Raw genomic sequence first — 26,392 nt, forward strand, 5'->3', positions numbered from 1 at the left:
TTGTTATGTTAACACTGTAGCTAAGTATATGTCACATTTAATCAGGCCAAGTTATCCGTCTTATTAACAAAGGAGATTTGATATGATTGCCAATTTCACGGCTACATGTACCTATCATAGTTCTTTTTAGGCCATAATCATTGTGACGTATGGTAAAAATTCTCTGTTGTCAATTGATATTCATGTCAACACCGAAGTGCTGACTACTGGGCTGGTGATACCCTCGGGGACGAAACGTCCACCAGCAGTGGCATCGACCCAGTGGTGTAAATAGTTATCAAAAGTACCAGTATAATGCCATACGCGCGTTTCGTCTACATAAGACTCATCAGTGACGCTCAGATCAAAATAGTTAAAAAGCCAAACAAATACAAAGTTGTAGAGCATTGAGGACCCAAAATTCCAAAAAGGTTGTGCCAAATACGGCTAAGGTAATCTACTCCTGGGGTAAGAAAATCCTTAGTTTTTCGGAAGCATTTTTTTACCTTATTTTTTGAAAAAAAAACAAAAAGATACCAAAAATTTTATTTTCATTATTTTTTACACCAACATAGTACTAGACTTCCATATAGGTAGTTTAGTCATTATTGCTGTTTTTCTCCTATGATTGATCATTGAAAACGGTTAGAAACTGGCTTTTCCCCCATACATTTCAATGAAAATTCGCAGTTTGAGCGCTTATATTGAATTTCATAAAAAAAAAAGTCAAATTCACAAAAAATTAAAAAAAAATTATATATTCCCGGTCAGTATGTTATACTGAAAGGGTAAAACATATTTTTGACCAAATTAATTTTTTTTAGTTGAACAGTCCTGCCTGGTGCTCTCTGACATTGCCTCTTAATAGTTTTTCATCAGCTGAACGTAAGTTATAATTGTGATTATCAATAAAATAAAAATTTTCTTGTAAATAGTTAGGAACCATACCATTTAATGATTTAAATACAAGTATTGCCTTTTGGTATTGAATGCGTTTTTCTATATTAACTGTGTCTAAAATATTTTTCACCAAATTTCCACTTTCAAATGAAATTAGCTTCTGCCTAGAGGGTTGATTTTATCATATGTTGTTCCTATGGCCATTATCTGATAAAAGGGTGTCTCAGATTTCAGATAGAATGTATTGAACACATTTTAAACCTAATTAAACGTTATCTTCTTTTTTGTGGTTAGGATGCTTACACTAATTACACATTTATGAGAGAATAGAATAACCATAGGGACAATTTGACACACTCTTTGAAGCCCGTGATGTGTTGATTAAGATTTTGTTGAAATTTTCTTTATAGTTACAGAGATGAGAGAGTTAAATTCATTCTAGTGAACTAACCGAGATTTTGCCACTAATTAAATAATAATAGATTACATAATGATTGCATAATAAAAATATTGCATTCATTTAAAAAAAGATTAATCTTTTATTTATCCATTATTATTTTTTATGCATTCATAAGAAAGTTACAGCATTTTTTAAGGTTCGTGATTGGAAGTAAAAAAAATTTTTTTATTGTGCTACCTTAAGTGGATGTACATCATCACCGTTACGGACCGCCTAACATGGCAGAAAGCAGTATCGGTAAGATTTTATATTTCCCAAATACTTTTGATCGAAAGCAGTGTTGATAGAGAAAATTGGTAATTGTGATAGTACAACACGCATATCAAGTGTTAACGATATATAGAGAATAATACATGGCAAAATCCGTATCACATGCCGTATCACCCTCGACCAATATCATCCCTCGGGCCCAAGGGCCTTTAGGCCCGAGGGATGATATTGGTCGAGGGTGATACGGCATGTGATACGGATTTTGCCATGTATTATACGCTTTATCATATATTTCAACAGAAGAGTATTATATTATATATGAACTGTTTTCTGATCCATAGCACTGGGTTACCGTTATTTTCAGTTCTACTTTTGTCTTGTTTCAAAGGCCTTAAAAGAACTGCTCAATTACTTATTCGAAGCACCTGGGTTACCTTACAATTTGCGTGCTGTTGTTTTAAAAATATTTTGTTTATTATTGTATTAATTTGTGTGTTTTGTATTTTTCATACTTGCATGTAGGGGTGTGATAAAGGGTATGCGATAAAGGGTGCGCATCAAAGTTGCGCGATATGGATTAAACAGCAGGCTATTTATCACATATGCAAAACTACTGTATTTACAACTAAACATATGATAAAATGGTTTTATACGACTTTTAAAAAAACGAGAAACCGTACTTTGAAGGTAGCTGTTCGTAAGGTGTATTATTTATATAGACCGGCTGTTCGTAACGTTAAAAGAACAAAGCTTAGCACATCCTCATGTTTATGACTTAAAATTTTGAAAGTTGTAATTTTACTAGTAACATCAACAAAATGTACGCCTCAAAATGTTGTATTGTTATTTTATATGACATATAACAAAAAGACATTTTACTAAGAAAAAACAGAGCAATGAATATATGTCAGACAGATAATTTGACAAATTAAATCATAAATATATAAGAAAACACCACCGGTCTATTAATAGAAGTATATACAAAAGTATTCCTAGTTTTTATTTGACGTTATATACGTCATGTAAACCTTTTTTTAAATATGAACTTTATGTTTTGAATAAAGTTTAATAAAAAGGAAATTCCTAAAATACGGAATCACTTTTTATTCATTTTCTAATTTTTCTTCTCATTAAGAAATAAATTATAGAATTATATAATTCTGCATTTGCTGTTTTTTATTCTATAAAACTCCGACACGAAACAACCCAAATATACACTTCAGTACTGGACAAAAGAAACGTTACAAAGAAAAAAAACTGAACATACATGTATAGTTTCCCTTTTATAAATATTCCGCCATATTTGAAGCATTCCGAAAAAAAAAAATCTTAGTAGTCATATTTTGATCATGCAGACGGAGTTCGCGAATGACAAGTCAACAAGACAATTTATCAGCATGCAATCAGTTGAAATAGTTCGTTAAAATGCAGTATTCCATTTTCAGTCAAATTCATGTGTTACCAAAAACATCCGACAGAGCCGATACAATTCTGAATCACACCGTACAACAACACCACGACGGAAAAGATCTCTTTAAACTAAGGTACAAAATATTTGACGAAAACATTGGCAATAATGCATACCAGACATTGCATTTCGCCATAACAGTGAAAGAATTAAGAATACGAAGGGATAGATAGATATAAATGTGATGTCAATATTGATTGTAAAACATTCTTATTAAAAAGAACATCAAATTCGGACACCAAAGTGACAATAGACTGTGATAAGGGAACACAAACTAACAACAGTGCAATGTATAAAGAGGAATCAATTGCATTTTGGGTTACCGTTCAAAAAATTGTCAAAGGAAAAGGAATAAACATTTTCAGGGGGTATAAAAGAGAAAGAAATATGGTGGAAGACTTCTCCCAATTGATTGCAGAATCAATTTTCGAATTCGATTCTAGCAAAGGAAACATCAAAATATACGAATGATGCAAGTCGTCCTGGATTGCTGAGCGTAACACATTGCTAAAGGAGTAGGTTCAGTAATAAGACCCCTTTTTGGCCCCAAAATATAGCAGTTTTAGAAAATTGTGAAAATGTAATCTTTCAGCTGTATTTTGGACAGTAAAATGCTTCTGCTACATTAATATGAGCTATTTTTGACTATACAATGCACATATATCGCGTTCTAACATCATTACCTCATGCTAATTTACTGAAATCTTCAAATTTTAGCATTTTGGTTAATTTTTAGACGGAAAGTAGCCGCATTCGTGTTCATTCATAATATTCAAATGTAAGTTGTATTTGATGATAATACAACGCATATATAAAGGTTGAGGACGAACACGGATGCGGCCACTTTCATTTTTAATAAACCATCTGAAAAGTGACGTTATTTGGCATATTTGATAGTTTTTTCACATTTAAGGTGGCTCGTGGGTACAAAAATTTCAGCAAAAAATTAAACCTTTATTTTTTCATTACAAATTTTATTCATTACACTATTAGTTACTACTTAATGACATGGTACAAAAATCAACCCAAAAAATCCATTCGGTTTGGCCCAAGATGACTTTTGAAATGTTTATATCATTGAAAAAGCTCCAAATTATCTCCCTTTGGTACAAAAATGCCATTTTTTGGCATTAAATTTGAAATATTTTTTTTAACTCATCGGTGACCTACATTTTTTATCATTGTTTTTAAATAAGCTGTACATAAACTAAATAATTGTAAAATTTAAGCGATTTCTGTAATTACGTTATTTTTTTATTTCGATATTACCTTTATTTCTCCTATTAGTTCAACAGAAAAAAAGGACATACACAAAAATGTATGCTTCTCCCGGAGGCAGATTTTGAGCTTAAATGAACGGTGACCCCATTTTTTTATTTCATTTTTCTTTTAAGTATATGATAAAGTTCATTTATAAAAAAATATAGCGAAATCCTATATTAGAAAAAAAAATTGATTTATACCCAGGAGCCCCCTTAACCTTGAATCAGAGCGTTTTTAATGACTAAATCAGTTAAAATCGTTCACATAAACTAATCGAATCAATTGAAATAGACACTAAAGTGTTTAAAAAGTGTCCAAAAACTTTTGTTAGATGAACCTGAAATTTGAGGCCAAAATCGGCCCTTACCTTAATAATTTCATACTCCTTTAGATAACAAAGATGAGAAGGTTTAATTATCAAAAGATGGTAAAAAACTCGCCATAGGGTTTGGAGAAATGGGCGATGAAGATGTCTTGATTTGAATAACGAAAGCATAATATAAAAGAAGAAACAAATCACACTGTTTTGTATTCCACGACTTTTGTGTATTTTGAAAACAGAGCTATATGATCTTTAAGTTGTTAAATTGATAGATGTATATTATATGTACATTTGACAAATCGATAAAATTATAACTAAGTTACGCATGGCCGTAAAATCCGTTACGAACATCCATTCTATTTTCATTCTTAAAATTTCGCACGGCTTCTCGGTTTCTTAAAAGTCGTATAAAACCATTATATCGTTATTTTATCTCCAGAACCTTTGATATGCGTGTTGTTCTATATATATATCACACAGACAATTATCAATTTTCTCTATCAACGCTGCTTTCGATCAACTATTTGGGAAATATAAAATCTTACCGATACTGCCTTCTACCATGTTGGTCGTTCCGGAAGTAAAGGCTGCTTTCCCCCAGTGACCATGTATAAATAGAATTTTCTTTTGAATTCGAGTAGACATTTTTTTATTATATACTTGATTTGTTTCATAATTTATTAAGCATTATGCATAACGAAAACAGACTGATTAGTTGTCAGTCCGGCGGCTTCGTGAAAAATTGTGCACATCATGCTACAAGCATAAAATTTGGCATAGACCTTCCTCAACTATTACTCTTTTATTTCAGATAGGGAGGCATTTGAAAAAAATTTGCAGACACCATATTTGAATCAGCCCAATATCGAAGACTAGTATGAGAAAATGTGTTAATACTATCATAATAATTGGTAAAAACCTTTGTGATATATACTTTTGGAAATATTATATAGATTATTATATAGATTTGATGTCTTCAAGAACCCTACTTCCGGTAAAAGTCAACATGGCGGACATTGTACTAAAATAAGCTTATTTTTAGGGAGGGTAATTGAAATGAGTTTTAACGTATTGCTTCTATCATTACATTGCACAGGAACCTTTCTTTGGTGCTTCTCATGGATACAATGTATAAACATATGTCTTAAAAACCCTTACCTCCGGTAATATCCAAAATGGCGGAAATAGAAATATCAATTTTATTTTAATATTCAACTGTTTTCAAAATGTAAAGATTTTTTTTTGTGCTAGTCATTAAATTTTGGCTTGAAATTATCCTCTAAACCACTAATTTTATTCTGTTGTAAATGTGTAAATACACTCATCACTTCCGGTAAAAAAAAAAAAAAAAATATCATCAATTTCAAAGATGAGTCCTCAATCCATGTCTGCGATGTAGAGTTTTGGAAAGATGATTAAAACAAAATAAATTCACTAAAGCACTAAAACATTTTTAAAATTACTACTATTTGACCAAAAATAAATGTTTATTTACGGTCACCACCACATGCACGGGAGACTCGATTTTCCACATTTACAACGACCGTAGCATCCTTTCTTACATCCACAATGCTTCTGAAAAAATGATGAGGCCTCAGAAATAGTTTTTTCAAAGGGATCCCCTTTGTCCCTTCGCCTTCCATTAGCGCCTGGACTGGGTAGCATAAGAGCCAATTCCAAGGTTTACCTGCCTTAACATGTTGCACGTTTTACATGCTGGAAAAGACTTGACCAAGTTGAGGGAATAGCATTAAATAGCACCCCTTTTTGCGCAAACAGTTATTTTCTTCCTTCGTTGACCATGTTAACCTAATCTGTTAAGTTTGTGCGATCTTACAGTAAAACCCTGGTGATTTAGGTTGATCAATCATCATTCTTTATGTTAAAGTCATATCTTCAAATGCCATTAATGTCTCCCACGCAGTCTTTTTCCTTTTCAAACAAACAGAGAACCGTTTCACAACCGGTAAAGGCATGGATCACAATAAGTGTGAGTGATCACTCACTGTCTAGTGCATTTTGAAAGGCCATTGATAGATATTAATTCAAAGTTTTTTCCTTCCCAAACGCAATCCATAGTTCGTCTACCCCTATGTCACGGAAAAGCGAAACAGTAATGACAGCATCATCAGTAACACTGGTATTAAAGAGATAATAGTAACTGCAATTACGATTATCCCAATATGGCGACGGTAGATATAGGTAAAATCTTTTCACTCATTTTTCTTAAATGTAGCATGCTTTTGTCAATAGTTACTCAGCTGCAAGGTTTATCTATACCATTACATCATATTTGAATCGTAACGGTGCACTGGAATCGTCTGAGCGCTTTAAAAATTGCCGTTGAAAAATTCGGTATGATAATCGTAACTCTATGGTATTTTTCTTCTTTGATAATCGTAATTTTCTTTATCGGATAATAGTAACTGAAACATAATAAATGTGTCTTTCAGCATTTCAATGGTATTTTGTGTGTTAAAAATGCAAATGTCAAGTTTAACGATGACACAAACGCATATAAAAATCAATGAAGAAACTTACAGGTTAATATCTAGGACAAATTTACCTGTACATATATATATACAGTCATGGGACTAAAGTGAGTTCCCAGTAAAAAAAAAAGTCCTATCATTTCAACTTGTATATCTATTTATAACTGACAACAATATATATGCATAACCTTTTAGTTTAAACATATTTTACTTGCAAAAGTAGCAAAAGGGATTGGACACAAGTTATAACAACATTAGAGACGTCCTCTCCCAATATAAATATAAACACAAAGTACATTAGATAATGGCGAAAAAAAACACAACATAGTAGTAATGCATGTAATACATACTTCAAACAAAAATTAGAAATAAAAAGAAAAAAGAAAAAAAAAATACAATATAATAAGGAATAATAACGAAACAACTAGACTTAAGTGAAAGGTTGTAAAGTAGAAATTTAAAATGTTAATTGACTGCTTTAAATCTTTGTGTTATTCTGATATAAGATTGTACGGACTCAAAATGTCTTTGTTTTGCTGAAAAGAAAGGTCACCGTCACCAGCTAAAAGAAGCTTAATGGATATAGCATAACTTTCTAATTTTGAAAACAGTATTTCTCTGGCTTCGTTGTGAAGAGCGCACTGTAAAAAAAATAGTGTATACTATCCTCAACAGGGTGGCCACAGCTGCATGCGGGACTGGGTTTAATATTAACACGATGTAAATCTGAATTTAAAGAACTGCACATATTTCTCAAACGTGTATGAATGATATTAATTTTCTATCCCCACAACTAAAATAGGAAAGTGGCTGTATCAATTTGGACTTCATCTTTCGTTTAAAAATATTTATGTTTTGGACGTACGTATGTCGGGGGGAAGGCTATTCCATTCAAAAGTAGTGGATGGGAAAAAGGATTTTCTAGTTATGTCTAGTCTATAACCGGGTACTACATAATTATTACTGTTTCGCAAATCGTAGTTAGATACTTGACCAACAAGCGGGGGCATTAAATCACAGAGATAATCAGGGGCAGTCTCATTATGTATAGAATAGAACATATTGAGCATTCTGTTTACAAGCAATTTGCCAGCCAGTTTCAAAATATATAGCTTCCCGACTAGCAAACACGGGCAACCCAGTTACTAACCTCCCTGCTTACTGAACATGTTCTAAATTGTCGGCTTCTTGTTGAGTACAACCATCCCATAACTCACATGCATATTCCATAACGGGTCTTATAAAAGTTAAATATATACGAGCAAGATAATTTCTATTCAACATATATTTCAATTTTTTAAGAACATTTAATCTCGTGCTTGCACACTTTAAAATATTTTCTATTTGTGTATGGAATTTATCATTGGAATCAAAAGTAATCCCTAAGTGTTTATGACAGGAGACAAATTCTACTAATTGGTTTTGAAATTCTATTTCAATATCATCTGGGGAAGTATGGCAGGAGAATATCATAGCCTTTGTCTTATTAGGGTTAAAGCCAATCTTTAGACCATACTGAAATTTGTTCTAAATCGCTGTTTAAGACATCCTCTATAGTGTAAGGGTTATTGCTGGAATAAGAAAGAGATGTATCATCAGGAAACAATCGAGTTAGACTTGTAAAATTATCAGCTATGTCATTTACATAAACAAGAAATAGTAGGGGACCTAATACAGAGCCTTGCGGAACTCCTGCATTAGTATTATCAAAAGGCGAATAGGCATTTGAAACGAAAACGCTTTGTTTTCTATTTGAAATATAACTTTCAAACCATTTATACAGATTTCCATCAATACCATACGCTTTTAGTTTTATTAAAAGGCCACTATGCCATACCATATCAAAAGCTTTCGAGGTATCACATAATATAAGAGATGTCATACAGCGATCATCAAGTGACATGCATATCCTATAATAAATTTCTATTAGCTGGTGAACCTTTTGATATATACATGTACCTGTTAAAGATACGGAAAATGAAGCAGCTGTCGAGACGTTTATATTAAAATTCTGCGCGAAATGAACAAAAGTTTCCGTCAATAACTTTATAACTGCATTATCGGATTTAACAGTTGATACCTTATGAGTGTTCATATTTCCCTTTTCCTTATAATTCAATAAATATAGCCGTCCATTTTTTCCCCTTTGATTCCCTTTTTTCTATTTTATACTGATATAATATATGATTTTAAAAATTAACTTCAAATGTTTTGATCAAATACCCATGTATTTTATTTAGGACGTTTCTTTAAACAGTGTGTATGGTAAAGGATCTAAAATAGTTACAGTTTATTGTTACTATTGTTTATTGTTACTTTTGTTTATTGTTACTTTTGTTTATAGTTACTTTTGTTTTTTGTTTTTTTTTAGCCTTACCTATAGTCTTAATACGAAGCACTTGACGGACTGAAAAAAACACACACAAATATGAATATTGATAAATTACATCAGAAGGCATAACATGTACATCATCACAGTCGGAACTTTTTTAATTACAAAGATTTTTATAGATTTTACAACAAATATTTTGTGCTTCAGAAAAATACATGACAATTAGGTTAGGCTAATTTTTGTTTTCATTTAATAGAAAATAACTTATTGTATGGCAAGTATGCAAATACAAAAATGTTCCTTGTTTAGTACCTTCAATATTTGTCTCTACAATATCTTCCATGCATATGTATGCATCATACTTTTCATATACCGAGTATTTATGAATTTTGAATTAGTTTGTTTCTAATATTGCGGAATATGCGTTATTTTATTCTCCACTTTGCAGTCATTCTTTGAATAAGTATTCCTTGTATGACAATTTAAAGCCACATCAACTTCAATTCTTCATTTTCGGGCTTTTGGCCAAGCTATAAGAGAACACAAATCCATGTTTGTCAAAGAACTCCACGTTACTTAATTTCATAATACACAAAAAATCCGAACCTTTCTCTATTCTTATATAGCATTAACTGTTTAAAGGATGTCATATTGTTATAATTCAAAACTAAATTTGTGTTCTTTATAGTTATTGTCTGAGATATCGAAATTTCAGTGACAGTCATGAAGTAGCTAAAATGCCAAAAAAATATGGTATGATTAACAACGAGACAACTTTCCACAAGAGACCAACATGACTCAGATATTAACAAAAATAGGTCACCGTACGGCCTTCAACAATGAGCAAAGACCATACGGCATAGACAGCTATAAAAGGCTCCGAAATGACAATGTAAAACACTTTAGACGAGAAAACTAACGGCATTATTTATTAAAAAAACTAAATTTTATGATATACTAGTATGTAGATATAGGAAGATGTGGTGTGAGTGCCAATGAGACATGCAACTCTCTATCCAAATAACAATTTATAAAAAGGTAAACCATTATAGGTCAATATACGGCCTTCAACACGGAGCCTTGGCTCACACCGAACAACAAGCTATAAAGGGCCCCAAAATTACTAGTGTAAAAAAACAATAGCATAACATCACAACATAGAAAAACACACGTTAAAATATCAATTGGCAGACTTAACTCAATCAAAAAACATAAATTAATACACATATGTAGCTGTTTTCCTAAGAACTGTTAATAATATATGCATAAAAAGAAATGTCATAAGATGTTGGAACGTTTCGTAAATAATTCATCGACATAACTTCATTATATGCTATTAGATATATGTTTTAAGTGTCAATATCAATAAAACACTTTCCAGTTACGATTATCTTTCCATTTTTAAATACCATAATTACGATTATCTTTTTTTCCGAGTTACTATTATCATCCCGAATTTTTCGACGGCAATTTTCAAAGCGCTTAGACTAATCCAGTGCACCTTTACGATTCAAATATGATGTACTGGTATAGATAAACCTTGCAGCTGAGTAACTATTGACAAAAGCATGCTACAAATAGAAAGAGAATCTTCCATAGATTTGATTTCTGCTCGTTTTTCCCTAAAATTGAATTGAAAAGATCGAGCGCAAATTATTTGTTGATAAACATTACAATAATTAATGGACCTATCGACGGTACGGATAAGAAAATACGAAATGTCAATCATATAAATGGCCTATAAAACATGTTATTAACAATCTAAATGTTCATATAAACCCAGTAAGAAGGCTATATTATTCTTCAGTTATCTAAAAATCATTTTTATTGTACAAAAACTTTAATATTTAAAAAATTCACAGGGGGACATTAATAAACATCTTAATATTGCTACCTTGAAAAGGACAAAAAGACTGCATGGGAGTCATTTGAAGATTTGACTTTAACATAGAAAATGATGATTGATCAACCGTAATCACCGGGGTTTTACTGTAAGATCGTACAAACTTAACTGATTGGGTGAACATAGTTAACGAAGGAAGAAAATAACTATTTGCACAAAAGGGGATGTTAATTGATGCTATTCCCTCAACTTGGTCTTGTCTTTTCCAGCATGTAAAACATGCAATATACTAAGGCAGGTGTTTAGGGGGATGAGCTTGTTATTGGCTCTTATGCTCTCCCCAGTCCAGGTACTAATGGATGGCGAAGGGACAAAGGGGATCCCTTTTAAAAAAAACTTTCTGAGACCTCATCATTTAGTCATTGTGCTTGTACATTGTGGATGTAAGAAAGGATGTCACTGTCGTTGTGGAAAATCTAGTCTCCCGTGCACTTCCTTGTTTGCATGTGGTATTGACCGTGAATAAACATTTATTTTTGGCCGAAAAGTAGTAATTTTGAAAATGTTTTATTATTTTGTGATTTTATTTTGTTGTAATCAATCTATCCAAAACTCTACATCGAAGTTATGGATTGATGACTCATCTTTGAAATTGATGCCATATTGGTTTTTTTACCTGAAGTGATAAGAGTGTATTTACACATTTACAACAGAATAAAATAAGTGGTTTAGAGGATAACTTCAAGCCAAAAATTTAATGACCAGCACAAAAAATAAAACAATTTCTTTACATTTTGAAAAAAGTTAAATATTAAAGTAAGAAATTGATATTTCTATGTCCGCTATTTTGGATATTACCATATGTCTTATACATTGTATCCACGATAAGAACCAAAGAAAGGTTCATGCACAATGTAATTATAGTAGCAATACGTTAAAACACATTTCAATTACCCTCCCTAAAAACTTAGCTTATTTTAGTACAATGTCCGCCATGTAGAATTTTCCGGAAGTAGGGTTTTTGAAGACATCTACTCTATAAAATATATCCAAAAGAAATACATAACAAAGGTTTTTTACCAAATATTATGATAGTAGCATGATAACAACACCTTTTCTCTTACTAGTCTTCGATATTGGGCTGATTCAAGTATGATGTCCGCCATCTTGGAATTAACCGGAAGTGGGACATTTTTTTCAAATGCCTCCCTATATGAAATAAAAGAGTAATAGTTGAGGAAGGTCTATGCCAAATTTCATGCTTGTAGCAGGATGTGCACAATTCCTCTAAATTTCCAATTTCGTCTGAAACATGGTTGTAGCCGCCGCACTATAGGAAGGCTTTGTGACATTTAGCTATTTTTTTTTTAAAGTTGATTATGACTGGTGTGTTAAGAATCAGACATTCGCTGATAGAGAAGCTGTTAATCCCGGTTGTCTTGTAGTGATAGGTCTCAAGATAAAGCCGATATCGATTTTTTTTTAAAATTGTGCTAAAAAAGGGTATTCTTGACTTGAAAAAAAATGACTTTTTCTGGTTTATAACTGTAATTAAGAACAGGTCTTCCCAACAAATCACAAAACCATATTACTTACTAAACTTTCAATCTTTAGAACAAAGTACAGGGGACTGATAATCTTTTCAACTTCAATTCATGGTTCACAGTTAATAATATTTTTCGTGGTAGTTTTCATACGGGTATTAGTACCGTTGTCCGTCCGTCATCAGCAAGTCGGAAAATAACTCACTTAAGCTGTTACGTGAAACTTCAGAGAAATATTTATATATATTGAGGACTCCTTTCTTTGGGGATTTTATAAATTTTCTCTGTTTTGGTGAGGGTGACTTGCTTGTATTTCCAACTTTTGTTGTTTACAGTTATCTCTATCTAAAATGAACTTGGTCCAGAAGATTCAGAGGACATGATTTTTGTAAAAGTTAACGCCAAGTGATGGGAAAATATCACTTGACCCTTTTTGGCCAAATGAGTTTAAAAGGGGTAATTTAACAGTTTTCAGACAATATTTTAAAGGTGCTATAAGTTTTCACGAAACTTTGGTGACTGATTTACATGGATTTAAGTAACCTCCCTTAAGTTTTTCATAAATTTTTGATATGACATTGATAAAATTATTTTTAGGTTTCATAACAAGTGAACATATACGGCGAGTTTATTCTATTTGAATTAAATAAATTAAATAAGAATGAAAGTTGATATACCATTCTCATTAATGACCTAACGAATAGCCCATTGTCGTAATTTCATCTTATGATCCTGGATAAGCAAATCAAAGTTTAACGTATCACTTTTAAGGATCACACTCTGTGCAGTATGCTACAAGAAATGGATATTCATGCAAGATATATGCCACAACCATAAGAGAATGAATTTTATTCTTTGAAAACGCTACCGGCGTAGCATGCGCTCATGGCGCAGCTGTTAATAAAAAAAACGCAGTAAGAAACCTACTGGACAGCAGAGAAGAATCAAATAAATGCTATGTAATAAAATAAGAAATGTTCTAATAAAATAAGTCTGCTCCCTATCTCCAGAAATAAAATCATAAAAAACTAATACAAAAAACATACACACATTAAATCTGACCAGTTTTTATTCCAATTAACAATAAAAATTAAATTAAATTTCCTAATTACAGTTAACAATGAAATGATTAGTTCATCAGGACAACACAATGTGTCTCAATCCAAATTGTCTATGCATTCATTAGATTGTCGGCATCATGAATATATAATGAACGTGAATAAGAGACAAACAACAACATATACAAATGTGCGATACTTATTTAAATGAAGTTTAATCATAGTACACCATTATCAAAACTGATGAATGCAATGGTTTCGTGCCTTAAAAATTACATAACTGGAATATTTGGAAGGAGAGTTGTCTCATTGGCACTCATATCACATCTTCCTATATCTATTCGTAAAACACGGACGCACTCGAAAAAGACCGGAATGCTCTCGAAAAAACCAGAACACATAGAAATGAATTTAGTCTCAAAATGTCGTTTTGAATGCAATAAAAAAATTTAATTTAAAGTGTCTATGTATTTAAGGATAAAAGGATTCTATGAATGGATTTTCAACGAAATTTGTATTGACTTAATTTTGATTTTTAAAATAAAAGCATCAGTTATACTTGTTTAAACTCAAGCTTCTATATCACGTCTTGTCAGATAGGAAGTCTGCTTGTTTACATTTTCGATCATAATCACTCGAAAAAAAGTTTTGTGCAAACTTGTCATGCGCAAAATCTGTACGTAAAAATATCTTTCTATGTACAATCAACTTGGTTTTAGAAGAAATAAAGAATCTGAATCTGAATCTGATTAAAACATGACTTAGTTAGGGTGTGCACGACTGTTTACGTCATCAGTTGATTTTCAAATTAAAGCAAACTTTATCAGTGTACAGATTAAAATTTATCATCAGCAATCTGTAAATTTTCAAATATGTTACTAGTGTTAGTCAAATCAATATCCTTTTCGTCGTCAGTTTTGTTACTTGAATGAGTACCGCCATCGTCACATTTATCCTCCACACAATCACTTTCATCGCATATTCCATCGTTCTCGTTTGAAATGAAATCAACCATCTCGTAATCTTTTCCAATAGATGCTGTAACACAAATTGACCAATTGTTGCTATATTGTTAATTTAAACTCTATGTTATATGGATTTGTAAGCTCCGAATGTTCAACTTTGGTTGTTTTCTAGTTTAAATGTTTCATGACTGGTTGTTAACACCAAAATGCAATTATTGCAACAAGGAAGACTGCATTCATTATGCTAAGCAATAGCACGACACGATTAGTCAGAACATGAAAGTATTCAGGCGAAACCCCGGTTGAAATAGAACAAAAGAATCGAAGCTCTTTGTTAGAGAAGGCGATAGATAAATGCTTACTGTAATGTTTACTATAGTAACAAAAAAATAAAAAAATTAATAGAAACAAATAAAATGACAATTTTCTGCTCAATTACGAAGAGTTTTATTTTAAAAACACCATTTGCATAAGTTTTCAATTTATCTTTTACATAGTTAAGCAGAACAATTAGATATCAAGTCGACGACATGGGTATCTATCAAGTTGGATGACAAAAATGCATAACCTCCGATTTAAAAAAAAAATTACTACGGACGGAGAACATATAAATCTATGAGTTCATTAATTTTCGTATCTGCCCTTCCATTGTGCGACTCAAGTAAAAATTAAAAAAATGGGTAACATTTGTATCGAAAAGAGAAAATCGAGGGCACCTTTTTGAAATGAATGTTAGGGCGTGTTTGAGTTGAATATTTTGTCTTGAAATCGTCCAAAGCAAGAATATTTGGTACATCATCACGCTTCAGATTCTATCATTTTTATATATCAAAGCTACAGGTTGGCTTTATAACACCAAAAAAATCACAGTACTTAAAGATGAAATATATGGATCAAGTGAAATACCTATCTAATGAATCACAAAAACAGAGTAGGTGTGTTCGAATAGCTATTTTCTTAATAAAAGTACTTGACAACAGTCTTTCAAGTTGGATGATGAAAATGTATATCTTCGAAAAAAGAAAAAACAATTGTGTGTAAGAACTATGGTAAAAAATTCTAGTCTGCCCTTCTACGAAATATTTAATTAGAATTTTTTTTAAATGTTTAGGAATTTTAAAAAATTCCACCTGACCAGAAGATCCACAAGATCAGACAATAGTTTTAAGTTGAACCAATGCAGACAAGATCATTAACAGATGCTCATTAGCTAGTATATACATTTGTCTTTTAAAATACAACTGACATGTAAGGATCGTAATGGTGCTATGTGGAAAAATTTATCGGTTTTATAGAGCAAAATTGGCAGCGCGTCTTCAATGGCTTCCTTTTCTATAATTGTGAAAATGAACTGGCGTAATGGGGAGATAGTTTTGACGATGTTGAATCCTGACTGAATTACTAGTATATTGACAATATACATTTGTACTTCCATGGTCATTCTTTTAGAATATACTTCAACGCGACGACTTGTTCATTATACGGATAACCTTGATAGACGACTAATTGCTCAAGACTAGATAACGTTTACATAAAGAAAGAATAGATTTTATTAAATGGAATCCAATATATTTATTACCTAAAGTCAGTTCAGAGATATTCGAATGAAGACTATCACAATCTATTCCAACTCCAGGTTGTCTAGAATACATTAGTAGCAGCTTGTTTCGTCTTGACTCATGAATTGCTAAAGAAATGTCCTCCAACTTTCGTAGAGATTTGGCGTATTTTCCTTTTGCTTGTTTAATAGCACTCTGCAGATCTGTAACATTCTGCTTTTGTTGCTGCAGTATTCAAATTAAAAAAAAAAGCAAAATTATGTTTAATATGATATAGTATTAGTAAAGGTTTAAGCAATCAGTAAATTTAATAGAACAAGATCAGGTTAATGCGTTTCGTAGTTTTACTTGGTAAAAAGATAAATTGTATATCATTTGATAGAGACATACATGAACAAGCTAGTCAATGTTAACCAAAATGAAAATCTAAAAGATAATTAGAAAGCTCATGAATCAACGAAGGAACTCCTTGGTCGAATAATCTACTTTTCCTTTCGGTTACAAGTACACAATCGTTGATGCTGTGACCAATGATTTGTATCCTTGCTCTGACTAAGATGTATCTATATTTTTGTTTGTTTAAACATGTACCGTTATGATCCTTATTCACATAAGAGGGAAAACTCGGGATTTTTTGTACTTGGATTTTTTTGTACATGTACTTTTCTGTGGAAAGACCTATTGTATTTCTTCTGATTATTAGGTCTTTCTACGTTTCTGTGAAAAGTATTGTGTGTGTTTCCACTTTTCTGTGGAAAGACCTATTGTTTTTCTTCTTTTTCTTCTGAGGCCACACCAATTTAATTTCTTGTTCTACGGATTTTTGGACTCCAAAATTTGGGGCGAGCGAGCGATTTGAAAATTTAATTAAAAAAATATTTAATTTGCAAATTTTTGAGGCGAAGCTTGAAAAGTATAAAGGCCAGCGATTATAATTTTTTTTTGTAAACATGAAATAGTAGGTTTTGACAATATTAAAACTTGATTTATCACTTGTACTTTGACATTTCTTTAATTTCTGAAGTATTTTTTCCCTGTTCACCAAGAAATAATTAAATCTGGTCTATGTATGTGTGACTGACAATGAGACAATTCTCCATCCAAGTCATAATCAGTTTGAGGGCAACCCCTTAATGTTATAAATATCCCGTTTACATGTGTTATGAGGGATTATAACAGTTTAATATTATTCAAAATAAGTGGACCCCTCTTTTAGAAAAAGTTGTTTAAAATATGATGTAACTCTCCTCTTTTTGAGTACAAAATTCTAAGTTTTCAAAGGTTTTGTATAGAAGAACCATACAAATCCTTGGTATTTCTATTTTCTTTTCTACGTCAGTAAAATGACCCCTTGTCTGAGGGAGGGTTGTTCTCAACCTGATACAAAATGTAATAACAAACACATGTCAAAGTACGGCCTCTTACACAGGATTTAATACAGACCAAACAGCAAGCTATAAAGGACCCCACAATTATTAGCGTACACAATTCGAATAGGAAAACCAACGATCTAATTTATATATCCAAACGTGAAAATACCAATGAACAACATCAACAAACGATAACTGTGCTGAACGACAGGCCCCTGAATCAATCAGGACAGGTGCATAAACATGCAGCGGCTATGGAAAGTTTTGTTTCGCCAGCATACAATATAATTGCAGTTGAAGGCAAATCCTTCAGAAGTTCTTTGTACTTTATTCTAACAACGAACATTTTTTGATAGGGGATATAAGTAAGGGGGAAAGAAACGAAGTTTTTGTTCTTTATAGGTATTTCCGCTGTTATAAATTTATCTCGGAGCACTCCCACTTTCGATAAATAAGTTTCATGCTGAAACAAATATTCTCACAGATATTTACACAGTGTGGTGGGGTGCTTTTATGTTTAAAATTGTTATATACAGGTTAGACTGTGATTTTAAAAACAAATGCTGATAAAATTGAGAATGGAAATAGGGAATGTGTCAAAGAGACAAACAACCCGACAAAATAAAAAACAACAGCAGAGGGTCACCAACAGGTCTTCAATGTAGCGAGAAATTCCCGCACCCGGAGGCGTCCTTCAGCTGGCCCCTAAACAAATATATACTAGTCCAGTGATAATGAACGCCATACTAATTTCCAAATTGTACACAAGAAACTAAAATTAAAATAATACAAGACTAACAAAGGCCAGAGGCTCCTGACTTGGGACAGGCGCAAAAATGCGGCGGGGTTAAACATGTTTGTGAGATCTCAACCCTCCCCCTATACCTCTAACCAATGTAGTAAAGTAAACGCATAACAATACGCACATTAAAATTCAGTTCAAGAGAAATCCGAGTCTGATGTCAGAAGATGTAACCAAAGAAAATAAACAAAATGACAATAATACATAAATAACAACAGACTACTAGCAGTTAACTGACATGCCAGCTCCAGACTTCAATTAAACTGACTGAAAGATTATGATTTCATCATATGAACATCAGGCACAATCCGTCCCGGTAGGGGTTTAGTATCATACCATCATAACATATATATGAGAAGAACATAACCCGTGTCATGCCAACAACTGTTTTTAGAATAAATGTGTTTAGTTCCGATGCAAAGACCTTATCAGTGACTCAATATTAACGCCAAAATATGCAATCTTTAATGACTTGACAACAGTATCGTAATTATATCCCTTCTTAATAAGTCTATTCAAAGGTTTTGTAAGTTTCTGAGGTGAATACTGACACCTTTGTGCTTTATAAAGAATATTACCATAAAAAATTGGATGTGAAATACCTGAACGTATTAGAAGTCTGCATGTTGAGCTATATTTACGAATGATGTCTTTATACCGATGATAAAATTTAGTAAATGTTTTGACTAGTTTGTGATATCGAAAACCCTGGTGTAATAATTTTTCAGTAATACATAAATTTCTCTCGTTAAAATCTAAAACATTGTTACATACACGAGCGAATCGTACAAGTTGAGATATATAAACACCATAAGATGGTGACAAGGGAACGTCACCATCTAAAAACGGATAATTAACGAAAGGAAATGAAAAATCATCCCTTTTATCATAAATTTTAGTATTCAGCTTTCCATTAGTGATATAGATATCAAGATCGAGAAAAGGGCAGTGGTCATTGTTAGTATTAGCTTTATTTAAAGTAAGTTCAACAGGATAAATTTCATTAAAATACATACTGAAGTCGTCATTATTGAGAGCCAAAATGTCATCCAAATATCTAAAAGTATTATTAAATTTGTTTATCAGATGCTGTTTCGATGGGTCTTTGCTTATTTTTGTCATAAATTGTAACTCATAACAATACAAAAACAGGTCCGCAATAAGCGGTGCACAGTTAGTCCCCATTGGAATTCCGATAATCTGACGATATAAGGAATTTCCAAAGCGAACAAAAATGTTATCTAGTAAAAATTCAAGGGCATATATAGTATCAAAGCATGTCCAATTAACATAATATTCTAATATTTGAATTGGCTTATTTTCACTCATTCCCAAAAACTGTATAAGATATCAACAAATTATTTTTACTAAATTGTAAGTTGCGACATGTCGTAACACGTAAATTTTGATTGCAAGGGTACGTTGAAAGTAAAAGGGAGTTTTCTTACCTCTGTTATTTAAAAATACGCGTATGGTGATATAACTCCTTAACCAAATATTATTAAGACCTATGGTGTTTGATTTGAGGTCCTTGGTTTATGACCTTGAAATTGATCTCAAGGTCATAGCTTTATTTGGCGTTCTAGATTCTGACCTTTGCTTTTACCTCATATGTATACATGATTAAGCCATGAGACTTTTGGGGAAAGGTATCAAACCATTTAACCTTGAAATAAAACCGGAAGTGACCTTGTGTAAAACGGAAATAGCTATTTTTTTGTACTTTATTAATATAAAAGTATATAGAACCAGATATTTTTGGAATCAGTGTCAAGTAAATATTCAAATAATTTTGTTCTTGCGATAAATATTTGTTTCGCAATATGTCGCTTAGATATTTGAACAGTTTATGCGCCTTTGGAATTTACCCTGCGTAACTTAATACTTTTCTTTGTAGGAGTTATCTCCCCAAACACTGTTTTCCTTGTGTCCACTACTCCTTGGCATCCGTAAAAGAAAGTGACAAATTTATTTTATAAAATTGCTTGTTATATCCTTCGCATGATTTGTCCTATTTTGATCAAAGCGATATGATCACTCCATATGAGAGTTATTTCCCCTTATGCATTTGATATAAGTGATATGCATTTCTATCTTGTAAACCATAAGTGAAAGAGACCTAGGATCTTTTTATTTGAGGTCCTTGGCCCAAAAAATAAAAATTAGGTCAGGGTCAAAGGTCAAGGTCATATTCTAATTTTTGTATAAGATATCAACAAACTATTTTTACTAAATTGTTAGTTGCGACATGTCGTAACACGTAAATTTTGATTGCAATGGTAAGTTGAACGTAAAAGGGAGTTTTCTCCCCTCTGTTATTTAAAAATAATCGTACGGTGATATAACTCATTATTACATAGGTTGCAATGAATTACATTGATTTCCCAGTTAGATAAAAACCGATAATTTCACTAGTGAAATAAAAGTGGTTATTTCACTCTCTGACGTCATACAACAATAGGCGTTGTCAAAACGTCGATAACGTCGGATCAAAACAAATTGTCAATGCGTAGGAAAAAGATATAGTTCCTTACATTTTCTACATTAATTTCATAAAAAAAAAAGCCATTTGCCAATGTAATAAAAAGAATAACTAATCGCCGTATTTGAATATCAAAAATAAGACAACTTGTGACCGAACGCCGCTATGGATTGCGCACTCGTTTAATCCATGCTTCGTTCGGTCACGCGTTGTCTTATTTTTGATATTCAAATACGGTGATTAGTTATACTATACTAGTCAACAAAAGAAACGATACACGACTTTGAAATGAAATTTATCAAAAAGTATTAAATATAAAACAAAATGAAATACACTATTTTAAAAAACTTTCATTTGCAATGTATGCACATGTGATAATGAAAATCAAAACTTGTCGGAAAGTATCTAAATTCCCTATAAACGACTATAGGGTGCAAATAAGTTTTGCGGAATGTTGAATAAAAAATCGACACGTAATTTTCTAAGTACTAAATAAATTTTCAACTTTGTTTAAAAATATTCAATATGCTAATCAAGTTGTGTTTCATGATGTAACTAATGGGTTGAAATATTGTTTTTTCAAATTTTTTGGAAAAAAAGTGTTTTTTTGAAATCTCAAAAAATGCAAAAAAAATTTTTTTTATTTTTGTCTCAAATCAATACTTTGGATATGAAAACAACACACAGTAAATTTGGAACATTTCGGATTAGTTTTAAGATTGTGACCGCTTTTTGAATATCACATACTGTCTGTGGTAAATCAGTTGATAATGTATACATTTAAACGATTTCTCGTGGGGCCGAACTTTGGTAAACAAATAAACAAAGAAACTGTATGATTTTTAAAAACAAATTGATGGCAAACATTGTCTTTACCTTTAAATGAGAGGTTGGTATCATCAGTTGAAACTTCTGTTTTTCAAATTGTCGTTTTATGTAAATTTTGTAAAAAACAAAAAAAATCGTCAAAAAACATCACGAAAGCAAAAAATATTTTTTTTTAAACGAATTTTTATTTCCATAATGATTAAGTATTACTACCTTCTATATTGGTCCTATAAACGGAAAACTTTATCTTAAATTTGAAAAAAAGAAAGCTTGTATCGTTTCTTTTGTTGACCAGTATATAATTAACCAAATATAATTAAGACATATGGTCTTTTGATTTGAGGTCCTTGGTTTATGACCTTGAAATTGATCTCAAGGTCATAGCTTAATTTGACGTTCAAGATTTTGACCTTTGCTTTTACCTCATATGTATATGTTGTGTACAAGTTGTAATGTTGTACAAATTATAATGACCGCTTAACACAAATGGATGATGCAAGCACACAGTCTTTTGTTACGCATAAGTCTGCCATATTTCCACAACTATATGATACAGTTTAACACTGAGCTTTGATACAACAAATTATAAGAACACAAAAAAGACATTTTATAGATATGATTTTGGTATTAGGAGAAAAACAAAATTTGAATTGAAACCATTCAGGTATCCTCACTCCCAGTTTTAGGACAATGGAAATAGCACTTAATATTAAGTTGAAGTATATAGTTTTTAATTCAAGACATTAAACTGATACATTTTAGAAGATAAACTTGTATCACCTGTTGCCAGAAGGTAGATGTCAAAAAACTTATAACTTGTACAAAAACCCTGTACAAACTATAATTTGTACAAACTTACATCTTGTACACAACATATACATGATAAAGCCATGAGACTTTTGGCAAACGGTATCAAACCATTTAACCTTGAAAAAACAACCGGAAGTGACCTTGTGTAAATCGGAAGTAGCTATTTATTGTACCTTATTAATATAAAAGTATATAGAACCAGATATTTTTGGAATCAGTGTCAAGTAAATATTTAAATATTATCGGAAAAAGCATTTTTCAAACCGGAAGTAAGAAATGATCTCCCTTATTTAAAAGGCACTGGCTACGGTTACATGGAAATGTAACAATAATAAAAATATTATTGTTACATTGGAGACTAATTGCCGGAAATGCAAAGTTGGGTAAGGAATCGATTAATTACGAATGTAACAATAATTATTGAGGCTACGGTTACATTGCGTTATTGCTACATGAAAAACAGCAATGTACACTAGATTTATTAAACTTAAATCTTCTATATAGTTTTGTTGCTTAATTCATGCATGTCTACTAAATAATACTTGTTATAATAATAAATAATAAATATTATTATTCAACAAATGGTGTTTAAATTTGATGCTCTTAAAGATACTACTTCAAATTAGTAGTGCCAAAGGCGAAAAATATAGTTCAATGGTTTGTTGTTGAAAACTCGGGCTGAGAAAACTGTTCACTTTTAAGTATTTAACTGCACACCTACTCGTATTACCGTCATTATACTTTGAACAAAAAATGAAGAGATTCCTATTACCAATTTTGTTTGAGTGAAAAATTTAAAACTTGCATGGGATGCGTTTGAAACGAAACTGAAACAATATCAAGACACAAATTTCATACTGCTATACAAACGCACTTACCAAAAATTGATACATCAAAAGCAAAGTTTGCTAACTGTGAATTAACACTGTGAACTTCTGTATACATGTATAAAATTGAGAATGGAAATGGGGAATGTGTCAAAGCGACAACAACCCGAACATAGAGCAGACAACAGCCGAAGGTCACCAATGGGTCTTCAATGTAGCGAGAAACCCCCGCACCCGTCGGAGGCGTCCTTCACCTGGCCCCTAAACAAATATTTATACTAGTTCAGTGATAATGGAAGTCATACTAAACTCCGAATTATACACAAGAAACTAACATTAAAAAATCATACAAGACTAACAAAGGCCATGCAAAGGCTCCTGACTTGAGAAAGGCGCAAAATTGCGGCGGGTTAAACATGTTTATGAGATCTCATCCCTCCCCTATACCTCTAGCCAATGTAGAAAAAACAAACGCACAACACTACGCGTAGTAAAACTCAGTTTAAAAGATGTCCGAGTCCGATTTCAGAATCATGGAAGACGTACTATAAAAAAATCAAAAAATTGTATGTTATACTTGTGTATGTATTGTAAATATAAGATAATGTCTTCAACTTTTATTATTTAGTACATATTACTAGTTCCATCGAACATTGCTGTTTTTCATGTAACAATAACGCAATGTAACCGTAGCCTCAATAATTATTGTTACATTCGTAATTAATCGGTTCCTTCTCCAACCATGCATTCCGGCATTTAGTCCCCAATGTAACAATAATATTCTTATTATTGTTACATTTCCATGTAACCGTAGCCAGTGCCTATTTAAAAAAATTACATAGAAACCATATATTTTTGGAATCAGCGTACAATAAGCTATCATTTGACGATTGAAATGACATTTTAAACTTAATTTTACAACTTTCATATTAAAATACATTGTTTTTGGTGGAAAGACAATTGGTTTTTAATTATTATTATTTTGTTATTTTTTCTTCTGCCTAATTTTGTTCTTGCGAAAAATATTTGTTTCGCAATATGTCGCTTAGATATTTCATATATTGTATCGTACAGTGTATGCGCTTTTAAATTTCACCCTGCTAAGCCGAACAATTTTCTTTACAAGAGTTATCTCCCTATTGACTGTTTACTTGATGTGTGCATCTACTTCGTAACAAAAAAAGATATCGACAAATTTCATTTTCTAACTTGTTTGCTAAATCCTCGGGAATATTTGGCTAATTTGAATTGAAGCGATTCGATGAAATTTTATAGGAGTTATCTACCTTTACGAAATTAATTTGTTGGTATGTTTTATTAACTCATAAACCGTTAACGGCATAACCCGTTTTTTATTTGAGGCCCATGTGTCCTAACTTAGAAAATGAGGTCAAGGTCAAAGGTCAAGGTCAAGTTCTCAATGTTGACTTTTCCTTTAAAGATATATATAAAAGAAGAAGTGCAAAATGTTTGCTTAATTGTAATGAAGATATGTTACCATTGTTCTGAAACAATCTAATGACATCTTATAGGAGTAAGTGCCCCTGAAATGTCTTATTATCAGGTTTATTGATTGTAACTTTAACTTGGCTCATTATATAGCCATATGATCTTTAACAAATTTTTGTGTGACATATGACCTTGAAAAATTACAACCAGAAGTGACCTTGAGAAAACCGGAAGTAGCATTTTTTGCACTTTTTACATGAAAAAGTACTCGGAATCCATATATTTTGTAATTTAAATACATTAACTTATCACAAAAGAGAATACATTAACTTATCACAAAAGACTATAAGTGACTTTCATTTAACCGTAAGTGGCCAATTATCTCCTTATTTACAGGCAAAAGTATATAAAAACTACATATTTTTGGAATCAGTGTGAAGGAAGCTGTCATATGATACCAGAAGTGACATTTACTTCAGCTGAAGTAGCACATTATATCACTTATTTCCCTCAAAAGTATATAGAAAATTTATCGTATCAGTATCATATGAAGAAACTTATGATTGGGTGCCAATTTTAACTTTGAGAAAACCGGAAATAATTACTTTTCAACAACATTGATGTGGAAAGACTTTCAATTGTTCTCTGAACAATTAGTTTTTAATTTTTTTTCTTCTTCCACCTAATTTTGTTCATGTGATTAATATTTGTTTCGCAAATTGTTGCTTAGATATTTGGTATATGATATCAAACAGTTTATGCGCCTTTGAAATTTACCCTGCGTAACCAAATAATTTTCTTTGTAGGAGTTATCTCCCCAAACACTGTTTTCCTTGTGCTCGCATCTCCTCTGTTACTGTAAAAGAAAGAGACAAATTTATTTTATAAAATTGCTCGTTATATCCTTTGCATGATTTGTCCTATTTTGACCGAAGCGATATGAACACTCCATTTGAGAGTTGTTTCCCCTTTTGCATTTGATATAAGTGATATGAATTTCTAACTGGTAAACCATAAGTGATAAAGACCTAGGGTCTTTTGATTTGAGGTCCTTGGTTCAAAAAAATGAAAATTAGGTTAAGGTCAAAGGTCAAGATCATCTTCTAAATTTTGGATTTTGGCTTATTTTCGATTACTTTCAAAAACCGTACAAGATATTGACAACATATTTTTACTAAATTGTAAGTTGCGACATGTCATAACACATGAATTTTGGTTGAATGGATACGATGACCGTAAAAGGGAGTTTTCTCCCTTTTTATATTTAAAATTACATGTATGGTGGTATTATTCATTTACCAAGTGTAATTAAGACCAGACCTAGTGAAATATGATTAATGGTCCTTGGTGTATCCTTGAAATTGAGCTCAAGGTCAAAGTTTAATTTGATGTTCTAGATTTTGTCCTTTGCTTTAACTTCATATTTAAA

General features: G+C 31.8%; 1 protein-coding gene across 1 annotated transcript in view; it reads right to left on the bottom strand.

Moving 5' to 3' along the window:
* Nucleotides 1-13,864: 13,864 nt before the first annotated feature.
* The window catches only part of LOC139510169 (SH3 domain-binding protein 5-like), a 206,021-nt gene continuing 193,493 nt past the window's right edge, over nt 13,865-26,392 (bottom strand). The window contains exons 7-8 of the mRNA XM_071296523.1: nt 16,416-16,620; nt 13,865-14,909 (exon numbers count right to left, since the gene is read on the bottom strand). Coding sequence (XP_071152624.1) covers nt 14,707-14,909; nt 16,416-16,620 — 408 coding nt within the window. The 3' untranslated portion in view covers nt 13,865-14,706. The remainder of the gene's footprint in view (nt 14,910-16,415; nt 16,621-26,392) is intronic.

Source organism: Mytilus edulis, chromosome 2 (assembly GCF_963676685.1).
Source record: "Mytilus edulis chromosome 2, xbMytEdul2.2, whole genome shotgun sequence".
NCBI lineage: Eukaryota > Metazoa > Mollusca > Bivalvia > Mytilida > Mytilidae > Mytilus > Mytilus edulis.